The sequence below is a fragment of the Thunnus maccoyii genome, chromosome 6, assembly GCF_910596095.1.
Source record: "Thunnus maccoyii chromosome 6, fThuMac1.1, whole genome shotgun sequence".
Taxonomy (NCBI): domain Eukaryota; kingdom Metazoa; phylum Chordata; class Actinopteri; order Scombriformes; family Scombridae; genus Thunnus; species Thunnus maccoyii.
The window spans coordinates 31,680,083-31,695,905 of record NC_056538.1 but is presented as its reverse complement, the minus strand read 5'-3'; the positions used below and the strand labels follow the sequence as shown (position 1 = coordinate 31,695,905).

Genomic DNA, 15,823 nt, shown 5'->3' with positions numbered 1-15,823 from the left:
GTGAGTTTTCGTTTCCTAGGATGGCGACGGCTTGACCACGCCCCGGACTAATCTGATTGGTCACTCCAGCTCCTTCTTCTTCTTCGTCTTCTTCTTTAGAGGTTCACAGCAGTCGGCTTCCGCTATGTCGCGTTGTCAGGATATTACAGTTGAAACAATGGATACACGGAATACATTTAGCGTCTTTGAGGTTTATGGAGTGTTATATAAATAAACTGCATCATCATCATCAACATCGTCATCATCACCACCATTATTATTATTATTATTATTATTATTATTATTATTATTATTATTATATTAGACATAACAATATAATACTTGAATATAATAATACTAGTACAGCAGCTGAACACCACCACACACACAATATTTGTTGACAAACATTTTAAGTGATTTTTTCAATATGTAATTAAGACAAAACACAGTCACATTATCCCTGAATAAGATTTGATGTTTCTGAGTTCATTCCTTTAAATGAAATGTCTACGTAGAAGACTACAGAACAAAATGCTATTAAATCTAAAGCAAAAAAGTGCTAAAAGACAATGAATAATACACAGAACCTCAGGGTGGGAAGTCAACATGTGACATGTGAGTAACATCACGAACCAGATTTAACCAGTTATATACTTGCAAAGTAAGATAAGATAGTATTTTATTTATCACGAGGGAAATTACTGTGCAGAAGTTGGAGTATAAAGTAGGAAAGAGTGCAGATATATAGAGTGCAATATAAACAATATAAATAATATACTGTATATAACAAAGTCAGGACCATATAGTGCCAGCAAATCTACAGTTATACAAACAAACAACAAATATGAAGTAAAGGGAGATGCAACAAAGGATTTACCAAGAATACACACATTTAAATAAAAACACCATAAATATACAGATAGAATAGGTTTTGACAGTTTCTGTTCATAACAAAAGTAATAATGAGAATGATTAAAAAAAAAACAAATATGTATTATAAGATAAAATAAATAACAATGCATATATATAAAATGAGTTGCAGGCTCTAACTGTGACCACTATAGAACAATGAACTCAATTATTTCATTTTAATTAAAAAAAAAATCATAATGTGGGCACATAGATTTATTTTGAAAGAATAAACCGGAAGTTTCAGTTAGGTGTACCTGATCATGTCTAACTTGATGTGTCTGAGTGTAGTTCCTCAGTGTGACCGCTGGAGGGCAGTGAACACACATGTCAACCGTCAGCTGCATTACAGCGACGTGTATCCGGAAACGTGAGTGTTTGCTGCCCTCCGGTGGTCACACTGGGGAACTACAGTCACACTGTCAAGTTAGACACGAGCACACAGTGACACTTCCGGTTAACATTTAAAAATAAGTCTGAGTGACTTCAATTCAGATATTTATTGTTTTTATTTATATGTTTTGTTTTTATTTATTTATTTTTATTATTTTCCATGAAAGTGTATATCTAGAATTTCATAAATACTACAAAAATATACATATTTCAATAATAATAATCATCATTATTATCATCATAAATTTGCATTTTTCCAATTGAATCATGCGGAGCTTTAATCTCAAACTGTGATCATGATGATGCAATTTACTTTATTTCTTGTTTGGTTGCTTTGAGTGTGTGTGTATGTGTGTGTGTGTGTGTGTGTGTGTGTGTGTGTGTGTGTGTGTGTGTGTGCGTGCGTGTGTAGTCAAAGTGTTCCTCATGTTGTGAGGACTCGCCTCCCTTATGGGGACAAAAAGCAAATCCTCTTGACGTAAATCATTAATTTTAGGGTGGGGACTTGGTTTATAAAGATAAGGTTAATTTAGGGTTATATTAACGTTAGGGTAGAGTTAGGGTTAGGCAAGTAGTGGTTATGACTAAGGTTAGGATAATTCTCCAGGAAATGAACGTAAGTCAAAGTAATTTCCTCTGAAGTGATGTGCGCGCGCGTGTGTGTGTGTCTCTGGCAGAAGACGAGCAAATCAGTTTTTGTGAAAAATGTCTAAAAAAACAACATATGATAACATATAAAATAACAACAATAATAATATATAAAATAATATAAATAATATTTGATTTGATAATAATGAGAGAGAGTGCGGGTTTGTCTGGGTGTTTACAGACAGTAGAGGGCGATAGAGAATCCGTGTCTGGGACATGTAGGAAGGTCTGACGCTCCAACAGAAACAAAACGTCACTTAATGACAGTAAAGAACATAGTTGGAATATTTCTGTGTTTTGTAATCTGCATCTGAAGACTTCTGAGAGGTCACTCGTTGTTTTGCACCTGTTAATGTGTCGCTAAATGACGAATGAGGTCAGATTTTAGATGTAATTTTCAACAAGATAAACACAATTAAAATGTGTCTAATAAAGATGACATCATGTGTTTTGAATGAAAGGACCCGCAGAAATTATTAAATGTAAATTCAAATGTTATGAGTCTGATGGGTTCAAGACTTTACAATTTTTCTAAACTGTAGAGCTGAAATAATTAATCATTAGTTAATAGCCAGTTCAATAATCGATAAATCATTTATTCTTTTTTTTCTGGCAAAAATGCCAAATATCTATCAGTTTCAGCTTCCAAACTGTGAGTATTTTCTACTTTTTTGTTATTACTCTGTTATCTTTGTTTGAGTTTTTGACTGCTGCTCTTGAAGACGTCACCATGAGCTGTTGGTGAAAGACAATTTTCACTATTTTTCAGACATTTTATGTACCCAACGATTAATCAAGTAATTGGCAGATTAATTAATTAACTGATAATGAAAAAATGCTGCATCTCCACTGTTTAACTCTATTGTTATGACGAATCCTGCTGGCTCTTGAACGCACCATAAACTGTGTTGTTTATTATATTTATTTTCCAGTCCAGGATCTTTTGGGCATTAGGACCTGGGGACCGGCCTCTCCCTGCCTGCCTCAGGGGTGTGTGTGTGTGTGTGTGTGTGTGTGTGTGTGTGTGTGTGTGTGTGTGTGTGTGTGTGTGTGTGTGTTGGGCGGTGCTGATGATGCATTGAAAAAGAACTTGGATCTTTTTGTTCAACTGGTTTTTCAGACTTGTGGAAGTGGGAGTGCCCTCCGTCCGTCCTGTCTGAAGAGTTGCTTCTCTCTCTCTCCTCTCAGTGTGTCTTCACCTCTCTCTCTCTCCTCTCTCTCCTCTCTCTCTCCTCAGAGCAGCAGAAGTCTCAGTAAGTGGCTCCAAACTTTCTCTTGTTTTTGTCTTAATGTGTCTGTAAAGTCTGAACGCAGGTCTGATGTGTGTTTAGTGAACTGTCGGTCAAGTGTGAGCTGGTTTAACAAAGTGTCTGAGTGCTCTGTGTGTGTGTGCGCGCGCGCTGAAACATGACACTGTGTAGATTATCTGAAAGTATAAATGGTTTACATATTATCCAGTTTTGTCTCCAGTGGTGGAAAAGTATAAAAACATTGTAGATTAATCCGTTCCTGCACTGAAACTTGACTAAAAGTAAACAGTAACTTGAGTGAATTTTTAATTATTGACATATTAACGTGTAAACAGCAGGTCTGGGAGGAGCCGACTCATTATAATGTTGGGCAGGAGTACAGGAAGTATTCAGATCCTTTACTGAAGTAAAAGTACTAATACAACAGTGTGTACTTAAGTTTTAAAAGTAAATATAGTCATTATGCAGAATGGCCCCCTTACAAAGGATTATAATATATATTTTGCTTTTGGATCAGTAAGTGATGCATGAAAGTGTAAAGTGGAGCTGCACTTTATATTCTATAAATATAAATAAATATATATAAACTATATATTTATAGAAATATAAACTATAAAGTGGCAGAAAATGATGTAGTCAAACTAAAAGTACAACTACTAACTTTGTACTTTAGTAGAACACTTGAATAAATGTATTTAGTTACTTTCTATCATTAAATGGATGTTAAAGCTGTTGTGATGCTGTGTGCAGGTTAAAATGATAAAAAACATACTGAAGTCACTTTAATGTTATAAAAGTAATCTGACTGTGTGACTGTATCAGAAACAGTAGATTTTACGTCACCTTGTTCATATTCTTTATTTGTTATTTTCATAGCTGCGTTCTTCAGTCAATATTTTTATGTCTGGTGCAAAATGTTTGACATATTTTCCCCCTAAATTCAGCTTTTGAAAACTTTGGGATCTTAACTAGAATTTGAAATAAAGTTCTGTGAGTTTGAAAAAATGTTTGAGTTTATAATCATCAGAGGAGATTTAACATCTCCAGCCATTTAATTATAGTCATATTTTACTTTTTCAGCCCCTCAACTACATTACTTCAGGTATTTCAATTCAATCTATTGATTATTTTTAATGAACTGTAGTCTATAAAATGAGAGTCCAGAGGGACGTCCTCAGATTACTAATCTAGTTTGAGTAAACAAAAACACAAAAACACAAAAACAGTCCTTTAGGTTCTGATATCAAACATCAAAAAGCAAACTTCTGATTGATTGATTAATGACACTGTCAGAACTGTTATTTATTAATGTTGTGTTGAGCCAATAATTGTTTCAACCAGGGCTGCAACTAACAATCTGTCATTGACTTTATCGATTAATCAATTCGTTGTTTGGCTCATAAATTGTTAGAAAATGGTGAAAAATGTCAATAAGTGTTTCTCAAAATCCAAGATGATGTCTTCAAATGTTCACAACCCAAATATGTTCAGTTTACTGTCACACAAGACTCAATAAACCAGAAAATATTCACGTTTGAGAAGCTGGAATCAGAGAATTTGGAGATTTTTTTCTTAAAAAATGACTCAAAACGATGAATCGATTATCAGAACAGTTGGTTTTAGTTTCAACACTTCAAAAAAAGAAAAGATTTTATATTTCTAGAAGTTAAAGTTTTGTGTGTCAGAGCTGTGAAGTGTGTGTGTGTGTGTTCATTAAACTCTGCTAACTAATGACTTTGTCTATACAGATAACGTTGTTTCTCTCGGCTTTATTTCTTGTTCAGTAAACAGTCAAACTGTGTAATTATCTTCTGTCCCTGATGTTTTCACTCTGTCTCTCTGTATCTGACAGACGGCAAAATGTTTCTGGCAAAGAATCTGATCGGAGGGATCATAAACATTGTGGGGTGAGAACACAGAAGATTGATTTTTTTACTCTTTTGATAGAGCTAGGCTAACAGTTTCCACCCGCTTCCAGTCTTTGTGCTAAGCTAAGCTAACCAGACACACATTTTGACTCGTGTTTTTCCTTCAACAGCAACATCGACCCCTCTCAGTTCATTCCTTCAGACCCTGTAAGTATAAAAGCTTTCAAGCCTGAAGTATTGATTAGGACTTCTTAAACAAATACTGTATATCTAATATAATGTCCAACAGATCATCTATGTGTTATATTAAAAACATTATTTCACATTTTACTCACTTATTCAGTTGAAGTGACTCAGACTCACAGATCAACAGTTTGTCTGCTCTGACATTTTTTAAAATTTAAAACTTAAGTTAACTTTTTTAACCTAAGTTTTAAGTAAAAATAAAGACAAAAAAACTTCATATGTCCACCAAAACAAATCTACGTCTTAATAAATCAGTATATCTGTTATGAAAATCTAATTTGCTGTTGATCTTTTACAAAATAAGTTGATATATGTTGGAAATATTCTGAGATGGCGTCAATCCGCTGAAATATTTCTTCACTTGTTCTATGAAAATTAGACTCAATAACAGTAAAAACGTCTTCAGACCCCATTTAAATGGACCAGAATCATCAGAATTTACAGGATTTAATTATAACTAAATAAATAAGTCATAAATTAATGAACTGATTGCATTCATTGATGTTGTAAGAGCTTGGAGGAGGGTTCAATTAAGTTTGATTTGTTTTCCTTAATTAAAAATATAACAAATAATCAATACATGACTCTTAAGAACTGTCTGTGTCAATTGTCATCATAACAATTGAGAAACTCTGTAAATGAGGTTTAATTCAGCCTCGTTACTGCATCTGCTGTCAGATTTCTCTCAGTGGAAGATTTCATGAGTAAACAAACACTGAGTTTTCTAACTGCACAGGAGGAATGTGTGTGAGCGTGAACTAACACTGACTCTTTTGTGCCTGCGTGCAGCCTCCTCCTCGCAGACCTGTGAACTTCGCCGAAGCTCATGAGAACGATGAGGAGAAACAGTTTCGGAAGGTTTTCAAGCAGCTGGCTGGAGATGTGAGTTCACAACGTTCATGTTTAATGTTTTAACGTGTTCTGTTCTGCTCTGTCTGCTCTGTCTGTGTTCACGCTGAGGCTCCTTTTAACTCCAAATTACAGATTCTGTGTTTCCATTAATCCCACTAAATGTCATATTGCACTGTTACCACATACTTTATAAGATAAGGACTTCAACAAAGTTTAGATAGAAACAGAATACATATATATATATATATAAAAAAATGAAATAAATGCAGCTTGACAAAAATGTCTTTTTATGCCTCCACGTTGGCGTTATGTTTTCGCGTGAACGCGATATCTCAGGAACGCCTGGAGGGAATTTCTTCAAATTTGACACAAATGTCCACTTGGACTAAAGGATGAACTGATTAGACTTCGGTGGTCAAAGGTCAAATGCCAAGGTCACTGTGACGTCACAAAACACACTTTTGGCCATAACTCAATAATTCATATGCTAATGAGGACCAAGTTTCACACCAAAAATGATGAAGTGATGACATTTTATATCAAAAAGGTCAAAGGTCAGCTTCACTGAGATCACAATGTTCTGCAAAAACACTTTTCTGGCCCTTATTCAACACCGTAACTCAGGAACATAAGGGGAGATTGTGACCATATTTCACATTTGTTTGGATACTATATTGTTGACACTAATCTTGGTTCCCACCTTCAAACTGTGGTGATTGTTTAGATCTTCTGTGCTTCGGGGTTGAAGATGTGTGTGTGAAGCGTCCACGTTTTAGAATTTGTAGCTTCTTTACAGCAACATCCATGTCTGACGCTTCGTCCGCTGTCATGGCTACAACTTTATGTTCTATCAGAATCAGCTTGAGTGTCGAAAACATGTGAAGACATACAAAGAAAATACACTTAATAACTTTTATTAAATTCCTTCAAAGTCTTCACTACAAATATTATATGAGTCTGGACAGACAAAACTTTTAATAGACCTGTTTAATGATCTATGACAGAATAATAACTGGAATAAGAAGAAGTTTCAACTTTGTTGTAATAAACTGAAATTTTATTTTCATGGTAATCAGTTATTGCGTGTCAAGCTGAGCCGACCGAACTCAGTCACTGTCAGTGTGAATCAGATAAGAGGAAGGGCAGAGTTATTGGAACATAGACAAACTTTTCATCAGTGGAAACCTCCCAAATGGTAGAAAAACACTAGTCCAAATGATCACAACCCGCCCAAAACAACATTTACCGCCCAATTAAACAGAAAAAAATAGCAGCAAAAAACACCCAATCTGGCTTCACAGGTCAGGACTGAAACATTCAGTCCATCGGTGTGTGGATTTGAACAGGTTCAGCTACAGCTGTAAACACATCTGCTGGTGGTTTACAGTCTGAGGGTCACATGACTGAACAAACCACACAGACTTTGGTCTTTTCTGTAATTACAGTAGAATGAGTTGTTTACATCAGTCTCTAGTGTTCGGTTGGTTTTGGCTGCTCACGGACAGAATCTCGCTAACAACCAATCAAACATCTTAGAAATATGCTGGTTACATTTTGGTGGTTTATAGCAAATAGCTGTCATTCCTCACCATGTCCCCGAGCTCTAAACTTTAATTTCAGAGCTCGTACAACAAATGTTCCTTTTGGGATTTGCTGAGAAGATTCCAGATCTATGTAAAACAGGAAAAACACATCACAGAACAAAATTACCTCGTCTATTTGAGACCCCTCGTTACCAGTTATCTGAATAAATTTTAGAGGGCAGAAGAGATAAAATAATCTAGTAACTCCCAAGTCTGAAAAAAACAACAATTTTCAAAACAAAAGATCTAAATAAGGGAACATATGCAATACTTTTAATGCAGAAAGTATTTTAAATAGTGTTTGCATACTTTACTTTCTGCGGTAAGGATCCGTGTTGTGACTTTCTACCTTTCAGTCTCTGTTTAATCTGAAGGCTGACTGTTTTATTACTCGTCACATTCAAACTTATCTATCTGCATTTGCAAGTCTTCATTCAGGTCTTTGAAGGTCTGTCAGTCCTGCTTTTCACCTGATCCTTCATCTCTCGCCACACCTTGTCTACCTGCTGTCAACCACATTCCAAACTCCACCCTCCCTCCGCCATCCGATTCTCTTGTCTCTTTCCTCTCTTTTGTCTGGTTTATCATCTCCCCGGGCTGGTTCTGTAGCTTCTACCAGTAGAATTCATACCTGTTCTCAAATATTCAATCTCTAGAAAGAGAGAAAAATATTCCATCCTGCAGAATTGGTCCAGAAAAGAAAGAAAGACTGAACAAACATCATCTTACATCAGCCAGGAAGCTGTAACCAGTAATGTTATTTATAGCCTAGTGAATTTAAAAAAAAAGACAGCAGAGAAACGTCTGGAGTAGAAGTCATTTTTTAATCGTAGCTGCTGTTTTGCACTTAGCAAACTACTTTTATAAATGTTTTATTACACTTAAAAGCTTTAAACACAGCGCAACACATTCCTGATCCCACTACTGTTGTCTTTAAGCTTCATCAACATAAAAACAGTGATGCTTGTTTTGTTAATTTACAGTTCCTTCTTGAATGTTTGTGACTTAAACTGTCACCGCACATGACACAGTTATACTTTGAGGGTGGAGGTGGCAGATAAAACTCACAGCCTCCGTTTTACATATCAGCTGGATGTCACACAGAGTGTCTTTTGCCAGCAGAGATAAACAGTGAATCCATTTATTGTGTCCTCAGACACACATGGAAGAGGCAGCGGAGTCGGCCTCAGGGTGTGTTTCACAGAGAGAGACGGAGCTCTTTCTCTGCATTCCTGCCATTGTCTGGCAGGGCGGCACTCATGCTGCAGGGGCGTTGTGTTTGTGTTCATATGTGTGTGTGTGTCTGAAGTTTTTCTCTGACTCATCAGAGGGGTGTGAGCACCAGTTAGACCAGAACTTTAGACCAGAAATTTACTCTCAATCAACCGCAGTAATTACGATGATGATGAAGAAGTTTATGTTGTAGTAAAGCCACTGCCTCCCGTCTCACCTGGCTGTGCTCCCAGTCAGTCTGTCTCTACTTGGCTCTGCTCTTCTAACTCCTGATCGTTCTTTCCAGGAAACTTCCTGTTACTTTTTAAAGGCACAAACCTTGATTGTGTCCTGACAGCACCTCAAATATCGAGGTTAAAGTTATGCTATGCAAGATTTGTTGGTTGGTGTTTGTAAACACACGGCATTCAAAGTTGGCCCCTCCTCAGCAGAAAGAGAGAGAGTGCTCGAGCGAGCTAGAGAGTGAATGAAGAGAGAGGGAGCGGTGCTGGCGAGGACGACGCCGTGAATCAGAGAAATAAAACATTATTTTCTGATTGTTTCATGGGGGTTATGCTCTAAAGCACATATAAACACACCCACACCTCCGCATAACCCTGCAGGAAGGTGCAGCATACCTGTGTCCTCCGCGTGTGTGTATCTCAGTCCCACCCTCGGTCAAGCAGACACACACAGACCTGCAGCTCTTTATACATCCATGACACAGAGACAGAGAGCAGAGTGGAGCAGAGAGCTCACACCCTACATGCTGTTATTATTGACTGGGGGGGCTACACACCCACTGATGAAAGGTTGATGCCCAGAAGTGTCCTGAACACAGCAAAAATAATAAGAAAATAATAAATTACAGGCAGAGAGCAGAGTCTCTGCAGATACATGTACTGCCACGCACTTCCAGGGGGTCATAAGTGATGACTGAGAGGGATTACCGTTGTATGAGTCAATAGATGGACATCATGACTCATGGACTTGAAATCACTTCCTTGTGATCATGAGAAAACAAATTAAAGCTTTCATTTTTTGCTAGATTACCCTCTGGCTTTTTTGATTTCAGTTGAGTTAATCTTTGCTCTCATTGTTTTTTTTAAAGCAAAAATAGTTTCAACTAAAATTAGAAATAAGTTAATAAATGAGGTAAGATGTTGCTTCACAGTGTTTTGGCAAACTGTTGTTGGAAACAGTGAGGAAGTCTGAGAGTGAGTCAGAAGCTGGAAAAATATGAAACAAACAAAAAAAAAAAAAAAGGAAAGAGCTATAGTTTGGTTTGAGTCACACACACACGCACACACACAGATGCTGCTCACCAGCTGTGATTCATTTTTTGAGGTTTCCTCTTTGAAACAAAATATTGAGAACATCCCTTCTGTTGTGTGTGTGTGTGTGTGTGTGTGTGTGTGTGTGTTTGTGTGTGTGTGTGTTTTAACAGGACATGGAAGTGAGCCCCAAGGAGTTGATGGACATCCTCAACAAAATCATTTCCAAACGTGAGTCTGGTTATATTTTTCTCATAATACATAAATTTGTTTCTGTATAGAGAGATGAGAAATGCTTGAAATGTTTTTTTCCCGACCATTTGTACAGTATCTCTTACTGTTTACAACTTCTCATAATGTGTCTTAGTAATGTATCTTCTGTCAAGGTTTAATCAGTTGTTGATGTTGATGTTTTGCTTCAGATGGAAACCTCAAGACCGATGGTTTCAGCATCGAGTCCTGCAGGAGCATGGTTGCCGTCATGGACGTATCCTTCCACAAAATATAGTGCAAACACAAGACAGTGCTAGTTGCACTGAATAACATATCATTATTAGTAGTAGGTAATAGTAGTAGTGGCAGTTAGTAGTAGTATTAGTAGTAGCAGTAGCAGAAGCAGTATTAGTAGTAACAGTGGTAGTTGTAGAAGTCGCAGCAGCACTAGAGAAGTAGTACTTTAGAAATAGATAGAAGTAATAGCAGCAGTAGTAGTGGTACTACTTGATGTACTTGTTACAGCAGTAACTACCTTTATTTGAAAAGTTACAAATGCTTGTGTCAGCAGTGTCACAGCTCTTGTAAATCAGATTTTTTTTAATATCTACTTAAAAGTGATTTCATTAGTTAGTTACAGCACTAACAAAAGTAGTTATAATAGTATTAGATTTATTAGTTACAGTAGTAGTAGTATTAGTAGTAGTAGTAGCTGTAATAACAGCAGTAGTAGTAGAATTGGTATTATACAGCAGTACCGGTAGCAGTTACAATAGTATTTACTCTAGTAGATGCAGCACTATAAGATGCAGTAGTTAAAGAAGTAATGGTAGTCGTAGCAGTTACAATAGTATTAGATGCAGTATTTACATCAGTAGCTGTAGTTTTATTGACAGTAGTAGTAGTAGTAGAAGGAGGAGGAGGAGGAGGAGGAGGAGGAGTGACATTAGTATTTGGTGTAGTAACTACAATAGTAGTATTAGTCATCTCAGGGCACTACAGTAGTAGTTACAATAGTAGTAAAAGTAGTAATTACAGCAGCAGTAGTGGTAGGTACAGTAGTAATTACAGTAGTAGTAAGAGTAGTAATTACAGCAGTATTAGCTGTGTGAGGTACAGTAGTAGTTAACAGTAGTAGTAATAGTAGTAATTACAGCAGTAGTAGTGGTAGGTACAGTAGTAATTACAGTAGTAGTAGCTGTGTAGGTACAGTAGTAATTACAGTAGTAGTAAGAGTAGTAATTACAGCAGTATTAGCTGTGTGAGGTACAGTAGTAGTTAACAGTAGTAGTAATAGTAGTAATTACAGCAGTAGTAGTGGTAGGTACAGTAGTAATTACAGTAGTAGTAGCTGTGTGAGGTACAGTAGTAGTTAACAGTAGTAGTAATAGTAGTAATTACAGCAACAGTAGTGGTAGGTACAGTAGTAATTACAGTAGTAGTAATAGTAGTAATTACAGCAGTAGTAGCTGTGTGAGGTACAGTAGTAGTTAACAGTAGTAGTAATAGTAGTAATTACAGCAGTAGTAGTGGTAGGTACAGTAGTAATTACAGTAGTAGTAGCTGTGTGAGGTACAGTAGTAGTTAACAGTAGTAGTAATAGTAGTAATTACAGTAGTAGCTGTGTAGGTACAGTAGTAATTACAGTAGTAGTAGCTGTGTGAGGTACAGTAGTAGTTAACAGTAGTGGTAATAGTAGTAATTACAGCAACAGTAGTGGTAGGTACAGTAGTAATTACAGTAGTAGTAATAGTAGTAATTACAGCAGTAGTAGCTGTGTGGTACAGTAGTAGTTACAGTAGTAGTTACAGTAGTAGTGGTAGTAATAGTAAGAGCTGCAGGATGCTGCTGTTTTGGATTTGGTTTGGAAGCGCTCTGTATTAATCAGACAGTAAAACTCTTGTGAATATAAAATGAATCTATTATAAACTACTGCAGGAGCTTTCAGTGTGTTCTGCACAGAGTTCTGAGTTTGACCTTTGACCCCGCTCCCTTCAGAGTGACAGCACAGGGAAACTGGGCTTCCACGAGTTTAAATACCTCTGGAACAACATCAAGAGATGGCAGGTCAGTTCACACATGGACGGTCTTCTTCCTGTCAGGAAGAGATGAAGTCAGAGAGAAATCTGTGGAGGAAAGATTCTTCTTCTTCTAGTTTTACTTTACTAAATGAAGTTTAACCTCAAAGCCTTCATTTAGCTTTATTTTTTAACATAAACAGAAATTATAAGGAACAGTTGTACAGACCTAACATAAAAGAAACATAAACTTAAACCCCATCCAACTGCCCCCACTCCTGAGTCACAAACGTCTGACCTTTGACACTCAGTAGATACACAAAAACATTCTAACATCAAGCACAAATTAACTTAAACAATTAAATTGCTTATTTATCTATAATTTGTTTGTTGTTTGTTGTTCTCCAGGGTATCTATCTGTCCCATGATGCCGATCGTTCAGGTGTGATTGGCTCTGACGAGCTGCCGCGTGCCTTCAAGGCTGCAGGTAAGAAACACTGCCCAGTGTGTATGACTCATGTTGTAGGACATAAATATGTTTACACATTGTGGGGACAAAAAGCAGGGTGGAGACTTGGTTAAAGATTGAGTTTAGGGTTCAAATTAAGGTACGTTTCCAGGAAATGACTGTAATGTCCTCTGAAGTGGTGGAAACATGACGGTGTGTGTTTGTGTGTGCAGGTTTCCCTCTGAATGAGCAGCTCTATAAGCTGATTATCCGTCGCTATAGCGATGAGCACGGCAACATGGACTTTGACAATTTCGTCGGCTGCCTGGTTCGACTGGACGCCATGTGCAGTGAGTCTCTCTTCCTCCTTACCTTCCTCACTCTCTCACCCTCCCTGTTTTCAGCAAAAATACAATTCATTAATCCTAATTTAATGCTATTTAATGTTTGTAATGATGGAGCACTGTAATGGCTTATCAGGTGCAATTTTTAAATTAAATATCCAAAGAAAAGTGGACAGTGTTGTCTAGACATTATCATATTTCAGGCTTAATAGATAGATATTACTGTATTGGCCCAAATATAAGACGACTCTCGCTTTTAACAGCTGTTTTTGGAAAAATACTTTTTGAAGATACAACACACTTTTATACTTTTAATCCAAGAAGAGAGTTCTCATCCTCGATGGCTTTTCTCTTGTCAAAATGAAATAATATCATTAAAGCAGAACATAAAGCCTACATTTGTGTAACTTGTCTGTCAGTCACACATTCACATTCTCTCCTGTCAGACTCTTGGAAGCGGTCAAAATTATTTTTCTCTGACAGCATTTTTATGACTGTTTGTCTGTTTGAGATTAAAAACATCTGTGACTTCAGTCATTTTTGGCAGAAACTCCAGACGCTGACTCTAACAGACTCACTATAAACAGACTGGAGGAAATATGCTAGCCTAGCAACATCATGGCTACAAACAACCCATAATGCAACATTCTCTTTAGGAGCAGGTGTTACATTCAGAAATGATCTCTCATCTTGTGAACATATAATTGTTTGTCCTTGAATATAAGACGACCGCTACCACCACCACAGTAATATCAGATACAGCTGTGTCATCCTGCAGTACAGCACATGCAGATCATCTCTTTTGCGGCGCTTTGTATCTATTTTGCAACAAAACGTAAAGATGTTCATCATATAATGTCACTCTACATTAAAGACAATCTAGTCTGTGAAGTCAGAACTAAAAAAAAGGCACAACCATCTGTTTTTAGTTATGAATCTTTTTGATGGTGCTCTTCAAAATGTGGAATAATCAATATTCACTTGTTTCAGTTTGAGTGGGATCAAATACTGGTGATGCTACATGATGTGTGTGTGTGTGTGTGTGTCCTGCAGGAGCCTTTAAGACTCTGGATAAGGACAACAGCGGCTCCATCAGCCTGGACGTCAAAGAGGTAAAACATTGTTTAGTTCTGTCTCTTGAGTCTATTTTAATCAATATAATCTTTAATTTGATCATTTTGCATGAATTCCAATCAGATGAAGTCCATGTAGTTTTAAATGTGAAAGTACATTTTTATAACTCTGAGATAAGAGACTTGTATTGATGAGACAGCAGAGACAATATGCAGTTTTGAAGAATGGATAAATATGTGCACATTTATTGGTTTGCAAATATTTACATTTTGTTGTTATTTCAATGAAAAGTGGAAACGAGGAAGAATAGTAACATTTGCTTCAGAGATAAGCATAAAAAGAAGTCACAGAGGACTAATGAGACATAAACAACAATGTTTGTTGTCATTTTGAGAATTCAGTATCTCTCAGCATGTGACCAAGATGGTTTATATATAGATTTAACCTGATTGGACACAGGTTTGGGTCCCAGAACGAGCTCCACCTTCAATTATGTACATTTGGCTGCTGATATCAAAAGTTTGTTTATTTTTTAAATTTAATTGTTACTTTTGCACCATGTGTCCAAATCTTTTCTGAGTTAGATTGATTTATTACTCATATTTCTACATTAACATGAAATCGCTCCTACAGATTGATGCATTGGTTGCATCCTATTGATTAATCATAGAGGTTTATGTTTTTAAATATTGTTAATCATTTGGTCACACGCTGATTATATCTGATGAAGATGTGATATCGAAACATCTTTTTATCAATGCAATTTATGTGACGAAATCAACATCATGTAGCTGTTTGACAGTCATAGAAGAGTTATGAATAAATATTAACATCATGTACATGTAGAATAGAGAAGAAAGAGAACATTAAAATCTACATAAAATGTTATTTTGTTCACATCTGCACACTTCTTCTCTCTTTCTGACTCTGTTTCATTAAAATCAGATTCTAATTCAAAAAGCTTTATCGACATAAAAAGCAAAACTATCCAAGAGGAGAATATAGAGATAGATAGATAGATAGATAGATAGATAGATAGATAGATAGATAGATAGATAGATAGATACTGTGGCACTAACACTCTCTCTCTGTCTCACAGTGGCTTCAGTTGACGATGTATTCATGAAGCGACGGAGGGAAACTGCTCTGCAACAAAAAAAACTCTTTTTTTTTCACCTCATCCCTCTCATTCCAAATTACATCTGTATGTGCTTATGGACGTGCAATAGTGTTTGAAACCCTCCAATCTTCATGGTAACGGGACCAAAACGTCAACAGGTTTAGAGGTAAAGACAAAGGAAGAAGAAACAAACCGGGACCAAAGTGAAGCCGATGCTCCTGTTGCTCCTTCCTGCTGTTGCACTCTCCTGCTGCTGCCAGGCGGCGGCGCTATAACATCCCCATGTCATAGATATCTATATATTTTGTTCCTGCAAAAAAAAAAGTTCTAAGGGTGAAGCTGTTCATGACATTGATTTGAATGTTTAAAAGAATAAAGTGACATAATTGACA

At 36.6% G+C, this 15,823-nt stretch overlaps 1 protein-coding gene across 6 annotated transcripts; it reads left to right on the top strand.

Moving 5' to 3' along the window:
- The first annotated feature begins 2,147 nt into the window (after positions 1–2,147).
- On the top strand, positions 2,148–15,823 carry capns1b (calpain, small subunit 1 b). 6 transcript variants are annotated; one of them, XM_042413226.1, is made up of 13 exons: positions 2,148–2,305; positions 2,566–2,581; positions 3,050–3,182; positions 5,032–5,086; positions 5,218–5,254; positions 6,083–6,175; positions 10,388–10,445; positions 10,637–10,701; positions 12,426–12,494; positions 12,854–12,932; positions 13,127–13,243; positions 14,291–14,349; positions 15,411–15,823. In XM_042413226.1, exons 1-13 carry the CDS (start codon positions 2,301–2,303, stop codon positions 15,435–15,437), a joined length of 813 nt encoding a protein of 270 aa, XP_042269160.1. In that variant the 5' UTR covers positions 2,148–2,300; the 3' UTR covers positions 15,438–15,823. The 6 variants fall into 6 exon arrangements, with proteins under 6 accessions (XP_042269160.1, XP_042269161.1, XP_042269162.1 ...); XM_042413228.1 differs by having other exon boundaries at positions 2,152–2,305; positions 3,167–3,182; XM_042413229.1 differs by having other exon boundaries at positions 2,286–2,305; positions 2,572–2,581; positions 3,167–3,182.